This window comes from Lactuca virosa, chromosome 2 (assembly GCF_052849685.1).
Source record: "Lactuca virosa cultivar CGN04683 chromosome 2, Lactuca_virosa_CGN04683_v6, whole genome shotgun sequence".
In the NCBI taxonomy this organism is placed as follows: Eukaryota; Viridiplantae; Streptophyta; class Magnoliopsida; order Asterales; family Asteraceae; genus Lactuca; species Lactuca virosa.
Window position 1 is genome coordinate 135,791,015 of NC_136427.1, and position 22,297 is coordinate 135,813,311.

The 22,297-nt window shown below is 36.1% G+C and overlaps 2 protein-coding genes across 3 annotated transcripts; one reads left to right on the forward strand and one right to left on the reverse strand.

Moving 5' to 3' along the window:
- Positions 1–203: 203 nt before the first annotated feature.
- Positions 204–3,085, forward strand: LOC145159515 (putative receptor-like protein kinase At5g59700). Its single transcript, XM_079078520.1, has 4 exons — positions 204–1,299; positions 1,841–2,011; positions 2,193–2,311; positions 2,423–3,085. Exons 1-4 carry the CDS (start codon positions 358–360, stop codon positions 3,018–3,020), a joined length of 1,830 nt encoding a protein of 609 aa, XP_078934646.1. The 5' UTR covers positions 204–357; the 3' UTR covers positions 3,021–3,085.
- A 9,970-nt stretch (positions 3,086–13,055) lies between these two features.
- On the reverse strand, positions 13,056–18,091 carry LOC145159516 (S-adenosyl-L-methionine-dependent methyltransferases superfamily protein). 2 transcript variants are annotated; one of them, XM_079078521.1, is made up of 16 exons: positions 17,636–18,091; positions 17,465–17,566; positions 17,315–17,381; positions 17,035–17,213; positions 16,692–16,952; positions 16,257–16,340; positions 16,107–16,154; positions 15,935–15,999; positions 15,606–15,654; positions 15,240–15,498; positions 15,031–15,152; positions 14,863–14,943; positions 14,688–14,762; positions 13,845–13,969; positions 13,478–13,628; positions 13,056–13,386 (listed from the first exon to the last, which is right to left on the reverse strand). In XM_079078521.1, exons 1-16 carry the CDS (start codon positions 18,032–18,034, stop codon positions 13,180–13,182), a joined length of 2,274 nt encoding a protein of 757 aa, XP_078934647.1. In that variant the 5' UTR covers positions 18,035–18,091; the 3' UTR covers positions 13,056–13,179. The 2 variants fall into 2 exon arrangements, with proteins under 2 accessions (XP_078934647.1, XP_078934648.1); XM_079078522.1 differs by lacking the exons at positions 15,031–15,152; positions 15,240–15,498.
- Between the last annotated feature and the right edge of the window lie 4,206 nt (positions 18,092–22,297).

A 22,297-nucleotide genomic window follows, 5' to 3' on the forward strand; every position in this document is an offset into this window, starting at 1 on the left:
TTTTTATTATTATTTTATAGTTTGTTATATAATTTTATTTATTTAATCAAATATATTAAAAATACCATAAGGTAAAAAACAAAAATTAAAAAAAAAAATAGAAAAAAGGAGAAACGTGTAAGAATTGATATTAAATGAGGAGACATCAATGTAAATAATAATTGAACTGCTGTTCAGTGATGGGTGGCCACCATTCCACATCAGAGCATCCTAGGAGGGTGTCCTGTTCACTTGATGACTGGTCGCTGCTAAACACCAATATAACTTATAATGAGCTTCTAAGCGAACTCGGTTCTCTATATATTCACAGAAAGGCTGCTACACTATAACCATACTTGATCACGAATATAAAAAACAATGTCTTCTTCAGAGGTAGACCTAGAAAAATGTCGAATTCCACTAGCGGAGATCACTCGGGCCACAAAAAATTTCAGTTCAGACACTCTGGTCGGAGATGGTGGATTTGGTATGGTCTACAGAGGCCAACTCTCTAACCACTGGAAAAAACAGCTAGTAGCCATCAAACGCCTTGATCCTAATGGTTATCAAGGAACCAAGGAGTTCCATAATGAAGTCAAGTTGGTTTCAGGATTCAACCATCCAAACATCATCCCTTTCGTTGGCTACTGTGATGATGAAGATGAGAAAATTATAGTTTACAAGTATGCTACTAACAGATGCCTTGATTATCACCTCCGAGACCCAGATAAGAGGCGTTGCCTAACATGGGAACAACGCCTGAAGATATGCTTAGGGGCAGCATATGGACTAAAGTACCTTCACTCGGATGTTGGGGACGACAGCAGAGTAATTCATAGAGATTTGAAGAGCGCAAATATTTTGTTAGATGATAATCTGGAAGCCAAAATATGTGATTTTGGTTTGTCAAGATTAAGTCCAAGAAATCAGCAAGATACCCATGTCTGTACAAGAGCTGCTGGTACAAGGTTTTACATCGATCCGAGTTACATGGAAAGAGGTAGGCTCTCTAAAGAGTCAGACATATACTCATTTGGAGTGGTAATGTTTGAAATGTCAAGTGGAATATTGGCTTATAATGCAAGGCACTTTGAAGATAAGGAACTGTATCTGATCGACCTCGTCCGAAGCTACTATGACGACCATAAACTCGTTGATGGACTTGACAAGTTAATAGATACCACTATCAAAGATCTGATTCATATGAGATCTTTTGATAAATTTAATGAAATTGCACATGAGTGCATTAACTTTGATTTTAGGAAACGCCCGACGGTTGATAGGATCATCAAGACTATTGACGAAGCATTGAATATTCAAGTAAGTCTTTTGTTTCATAGTATTTTTTAGGAAACGTATTTTTATAGCAAGAATGAAAACTTTAATGCTTATCATATATGACATAATATTCCATTTTTGTATTTATAATCTTTTTTTTTATGACAATACATTCTCGAAACCAAAACCTCTTATCTTTCCTCCATAAACACATTCTGGCAACATGTATTCAGGTAAATTCAATTTCCATTTTTTTATAAACATTTGAGAGAGGCTCCAGCCTGGATCCATGAATAAGTACAAACCAGTGAACCCAAAAAGTTGGTCATGAATTAAAAAAGGGTTGTTGCTATTACCAAGCATAGTGTGTTGACTTATTATTAGCCACTAACATTTTTTCAATTACTAGATAAAGCAAAAGACTATAAACTTAGGAAAAACTTTAACAAAAACTACTATATTTATCATTTTTTTCAAGAAAATAAATGTCAATCGTGAGGTTGTTGAGGAGGATATCTATGCGATTTTCTCAATTTTTAACATTCATGGGAACCAATATTCTTTTTATTGTTTTCCACTGCAGCTTAGTGGATTAGACTCCGCGGCATATTCTGAGGCCTTTTGGAAAGGGCTCCTGCCACCGGATTACCAGGAAATTATTGAAAGGGCGGTTTCTCCGCTGGGTTTTGCCTCTAAAAAGGAACTCTACTTCTGCCTATCGGACTCACATATCCTCCTTGATCGAGGCTACCTGGTAAATCTATCATCCTTGTGATACCATGTTTCCTACATCCTTGTTAAATACGTCTATATAACCATTGGGAACTTTTAAATCGAATGGTACTATGCAAGATGAGGGGAATGTTTTCTTGGGTATAATTGTTAAAAAATGCTTCTACTAACTAAGATTTGGTCTCACATAATCCCATAAACAGAGCTTCCAGCTAGATATGGAAACCGGGAAAAAGTCCTATATGTTAGGCGCAAAGGAGCTCTTAATTGATTGGCAAGATGAACCTCGGTACTGGGAATGGGGACATACACTTAAATCAAGGTCTCTTTTGTCCCTTGTAAGATCATTTCTATACAATAACAAACACATATTAACCTTAACAAGCTAAACTATATATATATATATATATATATATATATATATATTGTGTAGGTTTTCAGAGGTTTGTATACTTAAAAGTGTATGCTGGCTTAGCATTCATGGCAAAATAGCATCTGTAATGTTGTCACCATACACTACATATGTAGCATACCTTGTCTTTCGAACTACTAGCAATTCCGAAGGACTTTCTGTGCCGGCTAAAACAATGGTAAGGTTTGGTGGAATAAAAATGGAGACCGAAAATGTGTATCTCAAAAGACCAGAGGCTAGTGAAAAATGGCAAGAAAATGATGTGTTTCCTTTTAGGAGAAAGGATGGGTGGATGGAGATCAAGTTGGGAGAATTTGAGTACAATGAAGGAGATGTTGGTGAAATTGAGATGGCGTTTGAGGAGGTTAAGCGTTTAAACTGGAAGCATGGTCTTATCGTGGAGGGCATTGAGCTTCGGCCTAAAACTACTGATCAATATTCACCATCTGTAAAACATACATATACACACAAGCAAAGGGAGAGAAAGATGATCAACAAATCAACCAGTCTCTCAAGTCTCCCAGTGTTGCCAAAAGGCTGTCTGTCGAGCGTACTATCACTAACTTCTGCACGGAAAGTATTACGGAAATGTACGACAACAATAAAAATAAGAAATTGATGTGACATGTGTTTAATACACTGTTCTTAAATCAAATTTGACTGCAATTAGACGTTTGTTTTTCAGGATACAACAACTAAAAGCAGTACTTCTTGACCACCCGAACTTAGCAAAGCCGGAATTATACCTTGAACTTATCAAGAAAATGCAAAAAACAATAAAAATAAATAAATAAAAGATGAGATGTTTCTTTTGTATGTTGTCTCTCTCAATCTATAGACGGCAATATGAATACTAAGACACAACAATAACCGACATTTTGTAATAAATATAGTAACGGACAAAATTGATGGATTTCATTAACGATGAAATCAACAATATGTGATTAATATTGTGTTTAATGCAGGTTTTGTAACTGATAAATTTCCAGTTAAAAAAAATATTGGCTAAAAAGCCCATCTACTTTTCTAGTCGACCGGTGGCGGTTATATGTAGTGGTGGTTATATCTACAGGACACGTTCATACATAAGTTTAGTGAAATCAGCCAAATTTTCTTTGCATTAATTTCCACTCCCATGCATGAGAGAGAGAGAGAGAGAGAGAGAGAGAGAGAGAGAGAGAGAGAGAGAGAGAGAGAGAGAGAGAGAGAGAGAGATGATTCCATTAGTCTAACAAGGCTTAAAAGTCTTTCTACTTATAAATATACTTCCTTTTCCTTCTCCTACTATAGTCTATATGAGATGGCTAAAAACTCACTTAACCACTTTTGTTATTCATCCAACTACCTAGTTCTAATGATTACTTCATTCTTCTTTGTAAGTTCTTTTTGGATGTGTGATATACTATTGTATCATGGAGGAGAACAAAATATATAACTATTTTTCCATTTAAATAATATTTAGGGTTTGAAATATCATGTGGTTTTATATACTAAATATTTATATAAGTTTTAAATTTATAAAACTGGTTTATTCTCAACCGGACTAAAACACATAGTAACTTAGTAAGCAGTGTACCTAATCGTATAACGATATATATGTGGTAAAACCAGGTATACACTAATCGTATAACGATATATATGTGGTAAAACCAGGTATCGAACACTAAGGAAACAAGTATTATTTTATTTAGATAGTAAAGCAATTAATTAAACTAGAAACAAGAAAGTAAAAAAGGGGGTTTTGTTTAAAATAAATTAAACCCGAATTACCAACTAAACAAAAGCAATCAAAAGCAAAGAACGTGATTTAAACTGTAGATTTAAAGTACTTCCATTTAGATTATGAATCCCTTTATTTACCTATGGACACAGTAAGAAGTGTATATAATCGTGTAGGAGTATATATGTGGTAAAACTAGGTATCGAACATTAGGGGAATAAGTATGATTTTATTTAGATAACAAAGCAATTAATTAAACTAGAAACACGAAAGTAAAAAAGGAGGTTTTGTTTAAAATAAATTAAACTTGAATTATCAACTAAGCAAAAGTAGTCGAAAGCAAATAACGTGATTTAAATAATAGTTTTAAAGTACTTCCATTTAGATTTTGAATCCCCTTAATTACATATAGTTGATTTTCTTATAAGTGCAATGGATTTGACAAGTTAATTACGAATGCTTTTAATGATTGGTTATATTGGTCCAATTAATGAACACAAATAATTATAAAGCAACTAGCATAATGATTATGAAATTAGCTAACTAAATAAATAATTAAATATTCGAATTATAAACGAATTGATCTATTGATTAATCTCAATGGTCATGAAAATCAATTGAAGCATAACATGGATATCTAATACTCTCTTACACATTTAAGTTCACAATTATATCACCTAACCCTATGATTTGGTTCATCTCTAATCCTAACAGTTATCGACATAAACTAATTAAGATACAAGTTAATATAATTATATTGGTCCTCTAGACTATATAAAAAATCATTTTTAGGTAATAAAAATTAAAACTTCAATACATAAGATAAAGCAATCAATCAAACATAATAAAGAATCAAACTTTATAAATCCAACCAACAAATCAAAACATAGTATTTAGGGTTCATCTACATATAAGGAGAAGCAAAAGGGTGTTAGTTCATTATTATAGCTATAAAACATAAAATAATCAAAGAATATTGTTCAACATGATGTCTAAAACAAACCTAATGATTAATCAATGTTTCCAAGCTTCGGTATTCAACACAATACTCCAATAATGTTCTTTAGCTTTGAAATCTACTTAAAAAGGGTTATGGATGAATATGTTCTCGTAGTTGTGAATTGAATTCTCTAATATATTGATTTGGATAGAAAATTCTCATATATAGAGAATCAGATGTGTAGTGTCTTGAGCCATTTTTGTGCATTTTTGGTGGTTGTGAAGCTTGAGAAGGAAGAAGGAACTTGGGAGTTCAAGTTGAAGCTAGTAGATCCAGAGGTTGTGTTCCATTTCCAGCTCATTTGAGGTAAAAAGCTTCAACCTTGACTTTCCATTTGTTAGATCCTCGTTAGGGCTTGAATCTTGTCATTTTTGGGGCATTTCTAAGTTATCTTCGGGTTTGGGTCATTATGTAGAGGAATAACTTCAGATCTGGAACCTAGGAGGGTTCTCATGGCATAAAGGTGCCAACTTTACTGCTATGAGAGCCTCATGCATCTTGAAGACTCCATTTTAGGGCCTTTTGAGCTAAATGGCCCATGCATGAACGTAAAGTTTGTAACTTTACGTGTATTATGGACCCTAGGAGGTCAAATTTATGGTTTAAATGCTTTGAGACCCACTAAAATCGAATGTATAGTTTTGGACAAAGAGGGACTCGGCGAGTCGTTCATGGGACTCGGCGGTCCGGGTCATATTTCCCATCAAATCCTTCTGTTGATGGACCAGATGCTAAGATAGAAGAACACTCAGTTTTCTAGGCTCATTAGGGACCTGGAAATCATGGAACTCCGCGAGTGTATGAGCGGACTCGACGAGTTCAAGGCAATGTCCCAACCACATGAACACGGACTCGACGAGTTCAAGGGGAACTCAGCGAGTCATAGACTGAACTCCTTCATATGGATGAAGATGAACTCGACGAGTTCAAGGATGAACTCGGCGAGTCGGTTGAAGAAGGTCCGATGTGTTGTTGAAGGTGAACTCGTCGAGCTCTTGCTATACTGGACGAGTAGGGACGAAGTTGTAACTTTTCGTGGACGAGGGGACTCGACGAGTTGGTGAACCAACTCGGCGAGTCTAGTCAACCAGATGTTGACTTTGACCAAAGTTGACTTTGACCAGGGATTTGACCTTGACTTTGACTTGGAATTTAGTGACCATTGTAAGGGTTATGAGTATGAAATGGTAATGTAGAAAGGATGTTGTGTATGGATTGAGGAGTCGAGAAGAGTCGATTTTCACACCGAGGACAGTGCAGACACTACACGACATCGAGGTGAGTTACCTTCTAGTAGAGGTGGGTCTACAGCCACAATGTCGGCCCACCAGCAGGAGTTATCTTTAGATGATTGTCTTTGTGATAATTGTCTAGGTTTGCTACTACCTGATGCGTCTTATGTGTCAGTATGATATGTTATATGCGATAGTGGTAGTAGGAGGGGTAATAGTCCCCCGATTCGGTTGTTAGGACCGAAGGGTAGGTCGGACACCCCAGATATGTCTGACAGCTTGATTATGATATGTTATTATGTGATAGTGGTAGGGATGAAACAGTCCCCGTGGCCGGTTGAGATAGACCGGTGGGTAGGCAGGCACCCCAGAATGGCCTGACACGGGTAGGTCAGCACCCTAAAATGGCTTGACATGGGTAGGTCAGCACCCCAGAATGGTTTGACATGGGAAGGTCGGGCACCCCAGAATTGCCCGGCAGTATGTATGATTGTATGGTATGTGGTATGATGGGGGAACTCACTAAGCTTTGTGCTTACGGTTTTCAGTTTTGGTTCCAGGTACCTCTTCGTCGAAGGGGAAGGAGCCGGCAGGGTAGCAGCGCATCGCACACACATGATTCCGCATTTGAGATTTCTGAGATTGTACTCTGACATTATTACTATTTGATGATATGGTTTTGAGACATGTAACTATGGTTTATGAATTCATATGATATCAGTAATGTTTTCCTCAAACAAAATTTATAAGCAATATAATTAAAGCAAAAAATTTTGGTCTCGATTTTTGGGATGTTACAAGTTGGTATCAGAGCCTTGGTTTGAGGGATTCGGGCACACCTCCGGGGGTGTCTGGACTCAAATCGAGGGCTTGAAAGATTTTTACAAGAAAAATAGTTTTCTAAAATTTAAAAAATAAGGAGTTTTGAGAAAGAACAAGGTGTGTGATGTGTGCGACCGGCCGAGCTCAAGTAAGTTTTTTCCCCAAGATACTCATACATGATATGTTATGTTATATGATATGATTATGAGAACTGCATGCTAGACTAGGGCTAAGGATCTAGGGAGGATGCCTTGTATGCCTGTTATGTGATTATGAGAACTGCATGCTAGATTAGGGCTAAGGATCTAGGAAGGATGCCTTATATGCCTATTGTATGAGCTTATTGAGCTATATGCTAGGGCTGGTTAGTCAGCAGTATGATAGCCTGATTAGGTTATGCTTGGTTATGGTTACTCAATCCCAAATGTTGCTTGCTTTGTACTTATAGGGGTTCTAGCTAGCTTTAACTAACTAGTAAGCAAATATGTAATAGTATTCGCAAGCTAGTTAAGGAAGGGTGGTAGGGACTCCTTGTGCAGCTGATGGCGGAGAGTAGGTCGGAGAGTATCCTAGGACAAGCCTAGGATGAGATTAGCTTGGAAAGCAGTATTAATATAAGGGACTTGGTGAAGTCGAAGCCATCCCTGAGGAAAGTATGGATAAATGTGGAAGGTAGTATGGGCCTATACTACTGGAAGCAGAGGATCTGTACTGGAATCAGGGAGGGCTAAGAAAGAACCAGGGAACTTGGAGAGTGTGAGAGACCTCTCGAGAGTATGTATGATCTTGACGCTTATGTGTTTTATTTCAGTATGGCGATTACGCGACATGGAGCGGGAGGTTTAGGGTCTGGATCAGGATCAGGATCAGGCTCGGGTGCGGGATCCGAGCAAGTTGATGATGGGCTACACGACTTCAGCCTAGAGAGCCTCATCATCGAGGATGCTCTTGGGAAGTTATCCTCATTTTCCTAAGCTGTAAGTATTCTGCGGATAGGCATTATTTATGTTAATCTATCATACTTGTTCCTTCTCATGTTGATGTTTACGTTTCTTCCAGGTTTCCGCTCACGTTTCCCATGTTACCAACGATCTCAGGGTCCGTGTCGATAAAGTCGAGCTTGTCCTAAAAGAGAAAGAGAAGACATAAAGGGCCACCAATGAGGATCTTCTCCAAAGGGTGGAGTTGTTGAGAAAACAGAAAGTCGAAAAGGAGGAAGAGCTTCTCGCGGATCTCGAGGAGGTGATCGCTGACGCAAACTTCCTTCTCTTTTGGTGTATTGGTCTGAGGAGGTGATCGCTGACCACGTTAGCCAGCCATCTTGGTAACTTTACTTCCTTGATCATTCCTGTCTTGAGGAGATTTTCTACATCTTCTTGGATGATCTGATTCCTTTCAGGTGCAAACTTCCTTCTCTTTTGGTGTATTGGTCTGAAAGAAGGGTTAATATTAAGTTTGTGAGTTATAATACTCTTGTCTATACCTATCATATCTTCGTGTTTCCATGCGAATGTTTTGCTTCTGGTTCTTAGGAATTTTAACAGATTTTGCTCAATTTGCTCTGGCATTGAGGATCCTATGAAGACTTTAGCTTCAGGATCCTCAATGCCCAGGGTCACTTCCTTCAGATCTTGTTCCTTCGTTTCCAGGACATGTTGTGCCACTGCCTTAATTGTTATGCTTGTTGAGGTTTGGTCATAGATTTCATAGAGGTTTTATAACATTCTTTTGATTCTTGTTGATCTCCCATGATCTTCACTGTTCCCCATGGAGTAGGCAATTTTACACAATGATGATATGTTGATGGAACCGTTTTCATCTCGTGGATCCATGGTCTACCGAGTATCACATTATAAGAAGTTAAGGTGTCAATAACTCAGATTTTGTGTAGAGTTTACCCCCTCTATGTATATTGGTAGCTTTATTTCCCCAATCGTGTGTTTCGTTTCCCCGCTAAATCCTCTGAGGACCGAGGATCTCTTGATTATTTCTGCTTCTGGGATGTTCATCCTTTTTAGTGCGTCTAGGAGTATGATGTTGACTGAGGATCCTCCGTCAACAAGGATCCTCCTCACGAAATGGTTGGCCATATACAGTGTTATCACGAGTCCGTCATGGTGAGGATCTTGCATCCCTTCCCTGTACGTCTCGTCAAATGTGATTTCTTTTTCACTGCTAACCATGGTATTCTTCCGTGGTCTATCTTCCTTTTCTGTTTTGGAGACCTTAGCATGTCTTTTAGCCTGGGAATAAGAAGTACCATAGATATTAGATCCGCCTGAGATAACGTTAATTATCTTAGCGTCGGAGGGTGGAGATCTTGGTTTCTCTGGGATCCTATGACCAACCTGGCTGTTCTCCTTGGATTTTTCTCTTTTTCTCCCGAGAATCTCTTTGAGGTGTCCCTTACTATGGAGGTAGCTTATTTGTAACACCCATAAATTTCAAGCCAATTTAAAACTTTTCAAAAATTAAAAACCAACAGTTATTACAGATTTGTTTTCAAAATAGTCTATATCAGAGTTTTCCCAGAAACATAAACAAAACATGAGGAGTTGTACGATCATGCCTTCGCCTTGCCGCGATCCCCTGATGTACCTGAAACAATAAACTGAAATTGTAAGCCTGATAGCTTAGTGAGTTTCCCCCAAAATACCAACTCATATAACCTAAATCATGGCATATCAACAAATACAGAACAACATGCATAATGAGCCTTCAGCCTGACTGGACCGCCTTGCAGGGCCTTCAGCCTATCTGGACCGCTCCCCAGCCTTCGACATGACTGGACCACCTCGCAGGGCCTTCAGTCTATCCGTACCGCTCACCGGGTATGTTGGCCTTCAGCACAAAGCAGGACCGCCTCAACCCAACCCCCAATCAACAAACATGTGCACATAAATATCATATACTAGCCCATATCATATAACAGTCAAACCGATCTATCGGATCACTAATCATAGCAACATCCCACTAACCGGGATACAGACCTAACTGGTCACTAACATAGCATCATCCAATGACCAGGACACTAACCTAACCAGGCCACTAAGCATAAGCATATCACCATCCTAACTACCAGGATGTAATCAATAAACATATCATGCCATAAATGGATACAATCCATAAAGGGTTGGCATTTGTGCCTTAGACCCATTGATATAGTGAGGATAACTCACCTCACACTGTCGACTCGAAGATGAACTCAAGCTCTCGGATTTCTGGTACAAACTCCACCACCTATACCCACTATAGAACCATGCTTGTAAATTTCTAATTTCCCAAAATGTCCCCAGAAGTCAACTGGTCAACCCTTGGTCAAAGTCAGAGTCATCGGTCAAGGTCAACAGTCCGTGTTGACCTCAACTCGTCGAGTACCCTCAGCTACTCACCGAGTTCCTTGCATAACTCGCCAACTCGCCGAGTCACTAGAGTGACTCGTCGAGTTCCTAAGGTTTGTGGTCGTAAACTCCTTGGCCGACTCGTCGAGTTTCCCTTGCAACTCGCCAAGTTCATACATGTCCAAAGGTTGGGAAAACCCTAGCCGACTCGTCGAGTCACTCATCTGACTCGCCGAGCCCACGACAATCTTCATCGGACTCGTCGAGTTGACCATGCAACTCGTTGAGTCCCTTCAGTCCTTCATCCATACAGATGCTTTTTAAGCCATGCTAAGGCTCCAAATAGTAGATCCAGCTTCCCAAGGCATGTTTATCACATAAATTTGCAAACTTTACGTGCATGCAAAGTTCTAAAGTCTTAAAATGACAAAACCAAGCTTGTAAAGAAGTCTCACACTTGAGGGAAGGTTCATACTTGTCAAAGCTGGCACTTTATGGACCTAGAGACCCAAGAGAGTTCAGATTTGAAGTTGCAACTTCAGATCTTAGCTCAAACACAAGAAAAGCTTCCTAATATCCACCCAAAAGAGGTCTAGAATGAAATGAGGCCAAGATAACAGCTTAATACCTTCCAAAGGATGCTAACTGAGGTAGATCTCTGATTCCCACGCGTTCCTTACTTCTAGTTACTGGTTCCCCAAGCTTTTCTCACCAAAAACCCTTCTTCAATGCTTAAGACACACAAATGGAGCACACTCACACGAGTTAGGGCTATGGGGTATCAAGAGGCTGTGAAGGGGAGGCTGGGGAGGCCAATGATCCTTTAAATAGGGTGCAAAACCCCAGAAATTAGCGTTTCATCCTCCAGCTCCTACTCGTCGAGCCCCTCCTTGGACTCGGTGAGTAGGTCACTTAAACACGTGGACCAACCCGCTGCTACTCGACGAGTCGGGAAACCAACTCGTCGAGTAGGCTTTGAAATCAAAAAAAAAATTATATCAAAAATCAATACCTACGAGTCGGGGCGTTACATTTGTAGGATCTTAGGGTTGAGGATTCGGCCTTCATCCTCGAGGGCATTGACCCTGTGATCATCCGGTTTGGAATATGGCTTCGATTTGTAGGATCTTGGGGTTGAGGATTCGGCCTTCATGTTGGGGTTCTCATATCGACTTGAAGGGTTGCTTCTCTTCTGTATTTCTTTGTCCTCTTCAAGCCTTATGAACCTTAACGCTCGCCACCTGACTTCATCCAGTCTTTTGCATGGGGTCATCACAAGGTCTTCGTAGAAGGGTGAATCCTTCCTTAGTCCCATCTTGAAGGCCTCTACAGCAGTAGCCATGTCGATGTTGGGGATGCTCAGAGCTTCCCTGCCGAACCTGTTAACAAAATCCCTAAGTCTTTCCTGAGGATCCTGGACCACTCGATAGAGATCACTAGTGATCTTCTCAAAGGTTCTGCTACAAGAAAATTGGTTATTGAAAATATTGACTAAGTGTGCAAAAGAAGTAATAGAGTATGGGGGAACGTTTAGCAGCCATTTGAGAGCTGATCTTGTAAAGGTTGAGCCAAAGCCTTTGCATAGGCAAGCTTCCTTCAAGTACTCTGGGATGGGAATGATCTCCATCCTTTCTCGGTATTGCGCTACGTGCTCTTCAGGATCCGTAGTTTCATCGTAAAGCTTCATGCTTGGAGTTTGGAAGCGCTTAGGAACTTCGGTTTTGGATGCTTTTTAAACAAAATTGTTTGACTAAGACGTGAAGATCGATGATGATGTTATGATCGATTATGATTATGTGATATTGAAGATTTGAGATTGCTGATGATTGATGAACTTGAAGATCTGAGAAAACAGATCGTGATTTTAGGAAGTAAATTTCTTTTTTTATAATTTAATTAATAACCAAAATTACTTATTTGCGTTTTTTATTTAATTAATTATTTTATTTCCAATCTAAATATTTAAGAGAAATGAGTGGCTTATATTTGTTCTCGTGTTCTCGATTTTATAATTGTTCTTGTTTGAACCTAAGTTTGTATATACTCCTAGAAAGTCTCATGTTTTATGAACTCTCTCGGCGGTTTCTCTCTCCCAAACTATAAAAACACTTTTCAAGCGGTTAATCTAAAACCATTTTGATCAAAATGGTGAAATCAGGCAAGATCAATCCACCCTCTTCATGAAAAGCACATGAAGGATCCACATCAAAAGTCAAGAAAACTCGTCCGACTATTGATTCAAGAAATTATAAGACGGATTTAGATTCATCGTAATATAACGAATCATTGCAATCATGGTTAAAGTTCTTAAATGTCATCCTCTTTTTGGCCCCTTCACTGCCTCAACAAATAGGATCCCGCTCAATCTCTTGTTCAAATGTGTATTTATAGGATACGGTATCAAGGAGAATTAGACGAAGTATGGATTAAGCTTTCCAATGATTCTTAAACAATCAAGCTCTCTGAAGTGGTGTATGAGAAACCCCCCAACGAATAAAAAGGTACACTTTCACCAACGAATGGGAAGAGGTGCTCAAAAGAATCCAAAAAGAAAGCAATACCTTATCAACAAAAAATGTTACAACTAATGATTTAACAAAATATAGAAAAAACGAACCCTTAAGACTTTCTGAAATCATCCCAAAATGAAAACAAATTTGATATCAACTATCGAGAGGTTTGATCTTGTTTGCAGAATCAATTATGGTTGTGTTCATCTCAGGGTTTTTGACATTTAATAATTTCTTGAGTTTACTATAAGCCTCGGGTGAAGAATCAAAATCCGTGGGACCCGAACCCTCTGAGTTGAGAGCAAATATGACTTCATTCACATCCTCTTCAAGCTGAAGGGAGAAAAGTTTTCCAAACACCTGAAATCAGATAAAGAGATATTTAAAAAAATAATAACAAAAAAAGTATCACAAATTTGTAAAATGATCATTATAGGTTCTTAGTTCTTACCACTTTCATTCTTGACACTACCATTTCCTTGACAGCTGGCGATCGAGATACAAGGTTAATAACAAAAAGACCTTCCTTTGATAATGAATTTTTAACAGTTGAGAGAAAAGACTCTTCAATAAAGTCTGCAGCAGGACACGTCATCCCAGAGCTACACAAAATATAAAAAAAAAAGAGTTAGAATTTATAAAATTACAGAAAGTGACTTTTTGACAAAAAAGAGGGATGTCAGTAGGACAAAATTTGCAATTTTTTTGTTGTATTTAAAAAGGTGGAACAAGATGGGAGAGAGACTGGCTCTTGGTTTATTGTTTGTGTAAAAGACGAAAATGCCCTTGTGATGTAATAAATGGTTAAAGAGGTAAACCTAGAGTCTGGGGAGTCGACATCTACTATGAGTATGTCGAGTTTATTGATGATGCCTTCATTTTCTGTTTTAGTGGTGGCAGAGGCAACATCTTCTATGAATTTTATCCCATCGGTGATGTGTACCTGACATGCAAAATGACCATTTTACCCTTTTTGTTTGGAATTAGTGTTGGATGAAAAATGAATGTTTTGGATGTAACTCCTAATTATCAATTTATGAAATGATGAAATAAAGAATACTTCACACTAACAATACTAATATCTGATACAAAAATTATGAATACTTGAATAGAGAAAGTATTTAGGGTTATTTCCAAAAAAGACCCTAAATTTTGACTTTTTTCTTTTGAGACCTAAAACTTTTTTTCTTTTTCAACTCCATTGATGAAATATAAAGGAATAGGTTAAAATTGGGTTTTTAAATAAGCAAAATACCAACTAATAAGCACTTTCACACATACACACAAAAAAAAACACACACACACACACACACACAAGTTGTTTTTAAATAAGCAAAATACCAAACACCCCAGTGTGAGTCATTATAAAATATTATATAATCCTTATAAACTTAATATGTCATAAATAAAATATATTAAATATTTTAAAGAAAATAATTACTAAAGAAATAACAAATACCAAAAGGCTTTTTGGCCTAGTGACTTTTGTGCTATTTTCCCTAAAAAACTCCCATTGAAGATAAGATGTTCTAACTACATGGATTTTTAAATATTTGAGATAAATATTATGTACCTCTATACATGAATGATTATAAATTTATAAATGATGGGATACTTAAATGAAAAGCACTTTAGAAATCGAGGGCAAATTCGTCAATTACCTTAAGGTGTTCATCTTCCATAAAACCAAAATAATCCTTAGCAAGTTCCACAACTACTGGATCCAACTCAACTGCCTGAACAAGTAAGCACAAGTAAGCAAGTAAGTGAAGATTAAATTTCTAATCCTTTTTTTTTAAATAATAAATTTGGCATTTAAACCTTAAAAAAAATTACCTCAACTTTTAAAAATGGAATGCATCCATAAAGAAACATAGGAAGTAGCCCAGCACCAAGACCAATTACAACTGCCCTAACCTGAAAAAGTATTTATTTATTTATTTTACTCCAATTCCAAATTTAAAATAAAATAAATAAAATAAAAAAGATTGTAAAATTTCTCACTGTTGTTCCAGATAATGCCATTTTTTCAAGGTATGAAGAGATGAGCATAAATCCAGATATAATTCCAGAATGATAAGAACTTGCTAAATATCCATGATCAACATTTTGATAATTGCTTGAATCTATTATTATTTATTACATAAAAAAACCAAAGTAAATCATTTAAGTAAAGGAATTGATATAAAAAGAATGGACTTATGGACACCAACCATTTCTTTTTTGGGTTCCTTTTTTCTTTGATTTTGAAGATGAGCTGGATTTTTTATTTCTTTTTTCATTTACATTTTTTTCAGATGTTTCATCAATTAGGGAAAGCAATGCTTCAGATTGTATCAAGCCTTCTGATCTTTCAAAAGTTAGCCTACGAAATACAAGGTCTTTGGAGAGAGAAAGTTGACCGAGTTGACCATCAACTTTTTCATATATGACATCATCAATGACTATTTGACCAGTCAATGGTGATGTCACCTATAAAACAAAACCAAGAATCATTCATGGCTTATAAAACGATATCATTTTTACCAAAAAAATATTAATAATAATATAATTTTAGAGCAATAAATGAGATCAAAAACCTGGTGAACAACTTTTCTCTGTTTGATCCCATCACTTGCTGCCATAAATCTGTACAAATGTTTGAATATGGAAAAATATTATTAATTTATTATGAGTATCATAAAAAAAATAGTTCAATGGCTAAAATTAATGAAATGGTGAAAATACATTGAACCTTTTACAAAAATAGTTGGTTTTTAAAGGTCAAAAAGCATAATAGTTTAATAATTACTGAAAATAGTTAGGTGGCTAAATAGATAAAATGGTAAAACTACCTTTTTTTTTTGTATTTTGTCTTTTTTAATCATTAAAAGTTTGTGCTTTTTTTTTAAATATTAAAAGAACATACGGAATTTGAGCTCCATCCTCAATCTTGGAAGGTGCTAATTGTCTAACAAGAGGAGAAAGATCCTTCTGAAAAATGAAAAAAAGAAAAACATAATCCAATTTAGTTTGTAAATAATCGACACATGTCACATTTATTATGCCTCTAATATTAATAATAAAACAAAAAATTTCACCTGTATATCCTCACTACTGATACCCGTATGGCTGGCATCCAGGAAAACCTAAAATGAATTAAATTATGCATAAATATAATGATTAAAAAATTTAAAATTTATATGCTAAAAAAGTTATTAAAGATTTATATATATATGAAAGTAGGTTACCATTATGAGACGAGCTGACTTTGAACTCTCAACAACCATCCATTGTCCTTCTTCTGAAGAGAAGAGCCATTCATGAGCCCGAGTCTGAAATCTATAATTTAGTTACACAATTTATAAAAATGAAAACTAAAATAAACTACACCAACATTACATACTTTTTATAAAAAAAAGTTCAGAAAGAAAAATGGTAAAAAGATCAAGGGCTAAATGCAAGAAGTAGTAACATATTTTCATTTAATTGAGCATTATAGCATTCCTAATTCCTTTTTTTACTATTACTGAATCGTAGATTCGGTTTTTTTTCTTATTAAGACATTGTACTTTAAAAAAATCTAGGGATAACACATTCTATTCATCCAACCAAACACACATGCCTTAAATATGTGTTTCCATATAAATATACAAAATGGAAGTGAGTTAAATGACAAAACTAACCTTGGGTACAAGAAAAACCCCACAATGATATAAGAACTCCTCAGAATTTTGCTGAGCATCAAGAAGTACACTTTTATAGCAAAAACGGGATTGACCAGGTTCACCCAAAGTCAACTGTACCCTTTGACCAGGATTAAGCTCTGATAAATCCCCTTTGACTCCAATTTTTAGGTCTTCAAGTGAATACACTAAATCATTACCACTTGAGCATTTTGTTCGGATATTATTCTCAGTTTGAAGTGCTTCCAAAACTCCTTTAGCCTAAAAAATATGTCAAGAATGTAACAAAATTACTCAAATGCCCCCGTAGAAATAGAATGATAAAGATGAGAGATATATGTACCTGATCACCGCTATCAAGGGTATTGTGGTCAAAAGACGTTGATATTGTCTGTAATGTTGTGGGACTTGCTTTCTCAGCTACCACCATAAAGGTTTTCAATTTTGACTTTTTAGATTGTTTTTGAGGGAGTATATGAATGCTGATTTTCCATCCATATCTGAATTTAGGAAAAAACATGCCTGAAAAGAAATAGGGAAAAGAATGAATCTTTAAAATATCAACAAAGTGATAGCAGCATCTGATTGGTAGAGTGGAATGGAATGAATCAGACAATCAGTACCTAATACATGTGATTCTCCAAGGGTTAGACAAATAAACTTTCCCCCTTCTTTCAGAACTCTCTTTACCTGGTAATACAAAACCCAAGTGTTCATTATAAGTGAAGTAAAACAGTAGTTGAAAATTATACTCAAAATTGACTACAAAATACCTCTGATACATATTGATTCCCTAGCACAGGGCCAAGCTCAGGCTCCATTAAAGCATCTAATCCACCCTTATCAAGAACAGCATCAAACGACTTATCTGCAAACTGGAAAGCAACAACAATCAGTTGATAAAAATGAAATCAAGTGAAATTTGGAAAGAAAATGAAAAGTACCTGCATACTAGTCATATCCATGACCCTCCATCGCATACAAGGACGAGAACGCACGTTTCGCTTCAACATATCCCCAATCACAACTTTAGAGAAATCAATATTGGTGATACACTGAAATCCGGCGTCGTATAATTGTTCAGAAAGCCTAGAGTTGCCGCAACCAGGTACAAGAACTTGAACATCCGATTTCGATGTTTCGCCATTGATTTCATGTAGTGAGGAAAACTGCAGCTGGGAAAGAAGGAGGTCACGGAGCTGAGGCCACTCGGCGTACCATTCAAAAGGGTCATCTTTGCCTTTGATACTGAAAAATTTATCCCAATTTTCTTTGCTGGTGAAGTCTTCGAGGGTGCTCAGAAGGTCTGCTTCTGCTTTTTGAGCTTTCTTCTGCTTCCCCATGTCTCTCGACTGTGAGTGTAGTATGTGTGCTCTGGTTCTTTGAAACCTGGTTTCAAGGTCTCTGAAGGGTTTTAGTCTTTGGGCCTTTTGTTCGACCCGTTTGTCTTTTGTTGTTTGGACCGGGTACAGTCCAATTTAGAAATGGTTTATAATAGGGATGAGCTTTGGAATCGGACCGGTTCGGAATCGGAACCGGTTTTCCTATATTATAAGAACCGGGAACCGGACCGCCGGTTCTAGCGCCGGTTCCGGTTCCGGTCCTGGTTTTTCGGCTATTTTTCAAAATAGAACCGGTTGAATACTATAGATTATATGCTATCTTCTAGAGCTTGTAAATGATTTAATATTTAACCAAATTATGACTTTTTACATTCTAAATTGAAGTACAAACACTAAATTACATGATGAAAAAAGAATCAAGTAATTCCGACTTCATATGAGTGAGTTATACGCATTTTAAAAGCGGGGACAGATTCCAAAAAAATAAAAAATGCCGAAACAGAAAAAACGCAGCATTGATATGTTGTCTTCCGGGGTCTATAACTGATTCAATATCTAACCAAAATATGTGTTTTTATAGTCTAAAATGAACTACAAACACCAAATTACATGCTGGAAAAAAAATTAAGTAATTCCGACGTCATATGAATGAGTTATACACATTTGAAAAATGAGACATATTCAAAAAAACAAAAAAATAATGTTGAAATAAAAAAAACGCAACCTCGATATGCTTTCTTTCGGGGCATGTGTCTGATTCCATATCTAACAAAAACATATGTTTGTACCGTCAAAAATGAATTACAAACTCCAAATTACATGTTGGAAAAAAAATCAAATAATTTCGACTTCATATGAGCGAGTTATATGCATTTTAAAAAATGAAAAAAATGTCAAACCGGTTCCGGTTTTTAGAACCGGGACCGGTTTTCATAAAAATGGAAAACCGGTAACCGGACCTATTACCAATTCCGGTTCCGGTTCCGGTTCGTTTCCGGTCCAGTTCCGGTTCCGGCGGTTCTAATGTTCATCCCTAGTTTATAACATTACATAATTTGTTAAACGTAATTGAAACGAAACACGCATAAGAAATTCTAATAATTATAAACATTGTCGATATAAATATATAATATGGGTGTTGTTGGCATGTGGTGGTGTTATATATTAGTATATAATAAACTCATTAAACAATACTAATCTCCCTAACTAATAAACGAAAGTAAATTGTCACGTGTCCCTTCAAAAACACTAATTTCGTCCAATGTTAAATACCGTTTTTGCCCCTCTTTGATTTCACCTTCTATAATGTCCAAGTCAAAATAAAACAGCATTTAATATCCGATTTTTATGGTATTTATGGTATATGATATCTATTTAAATTTCAAAATAAATCAGCATTTAATATCCGATTTTTATGGTATTTATGGTATATGATCTCTATTTAAATTTAATTTGATACGTTTGAAATAGATACCCGATTCAGTCCTCCAATTTTAAATAATCAATACAAAAAGTTTTAAACAAACTTAACTCTTATTAATAATATAAATGTTTTATAAATTTTTGACAAAACTGCAAAAATGGTCCCTATGGTATGCAATTTTTTGTGGTTTTAGTCCAAACCATGACTTTTTTGGATTGGTGGTCCTTTTGAGGTATTTTGGTTGTGGTTTTAGTCCCTTGCTAAACTGAAATGACTAATATGCCCTCCTGATATTTTTTTAATATTTTTTCTATTTAATTTAATGTTTTATTAAATTAAAATATAGGGCTCTCTCTCTCTCTCTCTCTCTCTCTCTCTCTCTCTCTCTCTCTCCTTTGATTGTGTTCTTCCTCAAAAACATATATAGAATCTGATGAATGATTATTTTGCTCCTAAGAGAGAACATACATACACAATCAAGAACGTATATGTATACACACATATAATCGAGAACATACAATCCCTTCCCCTTGTTCTTCCTCCTTGCAACCCAAACCCACCAACAACGATTTCATTACCCCTTGTTCTTCCTCATTGCCAACAACCCTTATTCTTCAAACTTTTCCTGCAATTATCGATTCTTAACAGAGGCATACAAAAACGAGCATAACCTATGTTTTGGAATCCTTTCTTTTACCCAAAATCAATACATATAACATTTTATCAACATATGTTTAAGCCAAATCCAAATCGAACAATAGCAGCAATAGATATAAAATTGAGAATCAGAATCATAAGAATTAAGAGAAGAAAAGATATAGAACCTGATGAATCGGAGGGTACATTAAGTTTGTACATACAGATCAATGGCGTACAACTAATGGAATTTCAAATCGCTAGATACAACAAAACACATAATCATGAACGAATCATGAAATCACGATCGAAGATATAAGAGTTACTGGATACATATGTGAGATACCTGGGGGAAAGCAGAGCTCTTAGCACAAACACTACCGTCGACACCAATGATGGCTGCGGAGATGAGATGGTGACCAGTACCTTCAATATCACACAGCAAATGATCATCTAGATTGCCACGACATTTTTGAAGGAAAAAACATTGAAACACACTCAATGCTATCGTAATCCATGGTACCAAATTTAAGAAACAGAAACAATACCCACAAAGAGAGGATCAAATTTTAATGAAATTTGTTAGGGTTTTGCCTCTTTTTGTTCAAAATCGGTCTTTTCCTCATTGTTTCTAGTTAAAGATGAAGATACGAAGGGGAAGGGAATGAAAGAGAAACAGGAGTTAGGTCTTTCACTTCCTTTTCCAATTTTTTGTTATTTTGCAATCTTGAATTTTGATGTGTGAGAGAGAGAGAGAGAGAGATTTTTATTTTATTAATTATTAAAATAAATAAATTAGTATTAGATGACAAAATTGCAAAAATGGTCCCTGTGCTATGCATTTTTTTGGGGTTTTAGTCCAAACCTCGACTTTTTTGGATTGGTGGTCCTTTTGAGCTAGTTTACATGCAGGTTTAGTATGGGTAAAAGAAATATCTTTATCCATAAATTTTCTTCATCGTTTATGTAAATTTTTTGGTTTTTTGGTTCATGTTGTAGATTCTCATATCGATTTTGAGGGTATGAACACATAAGTTTTAGGTTTTTGGGTTTAATTTTGAAGTTTCTCAGAGCCTACACAAAAATGGTTTTTTATGTTTATGGAACTATGTTTGATTAAGAACATCTGAACATATGATTTTGAGCTTCATGTGTCTGATTTTGAAGTTGTGCAAGTATGTTTTAGAAGATAGTGGGTTAGAGAGAGAGAGAGAGAGAGAGAGATGCGGACCCAAATTAGTTATTTATTTTATTTTTTCTTTAAATTAAATAGAAAAAATATAAAAAATATATCAGAAAGGGTATTTTAGTCTTTTCAGTTTTCCGAGGGACCAAAATTACAAACAAACATGGTCAAAAGGACCATCAATCCAAAAAAGTCGAGGTTTGGACTAAAACCCCAAAAAAATGATACCACAGGGACCATTTTTGCAATTTTGTCGTATTAGATTTAAAAAGAAATGAAAGAAAAATGAAAAATAAATACCATAAGGGTATTATAGTCATTTAAATTTTGGGAGGGACTATTTTCACATACAAACTAGTCCAAAAGGACCACGAATCCAAAAAAGTCGTGGTTTGGACTAATACCCCAAAAAAATGCATACCATAGGGACCATTTTTGCAATTTTGTCTAAATTTTTTACCCGTGGTTCCTACGGGTTGTAACCTAGTTATAAATTAAATTTAACGAATTATGAAAGTGATAATAAGAATTAAGAAAACTTATACTTTATGTCGTTCGTGAGTGTTATTGGAGCCGGAAATAACTTGGTAACATTATTGTATCTAGCAAAGAATTTACTTTGTTGTTGGAGTTGAATAAAATTATTCCAGATCATTGTGGTATGGTCTATTTTACTAACTTCCTCAAATGGTGTGTTCGTATCATACCGGCATCGAAAGGGCATGATAACTTGATTAAATATTCTCCTATTTTTCCTTTCTATTTATATTTTTCCCACATGAAATGGTGACAAATGTCATATTTGGATAATATTAATTATATTTTATGTAACGTCTCAAAAACACCAATAAAATTTCCATTTTTAAATCATCAAATCAAAGAACCATTTGTTCCAAAACCAAACAAAGTAAATTATATTTTCCAAACATCATAGTAAATAAAAAGTAATCAATGAGGAAAAAACATCGGGGGATGTTGTGCAGTCAAGTCGGACTCTTCCCTTTGGAACTGGAAGTAC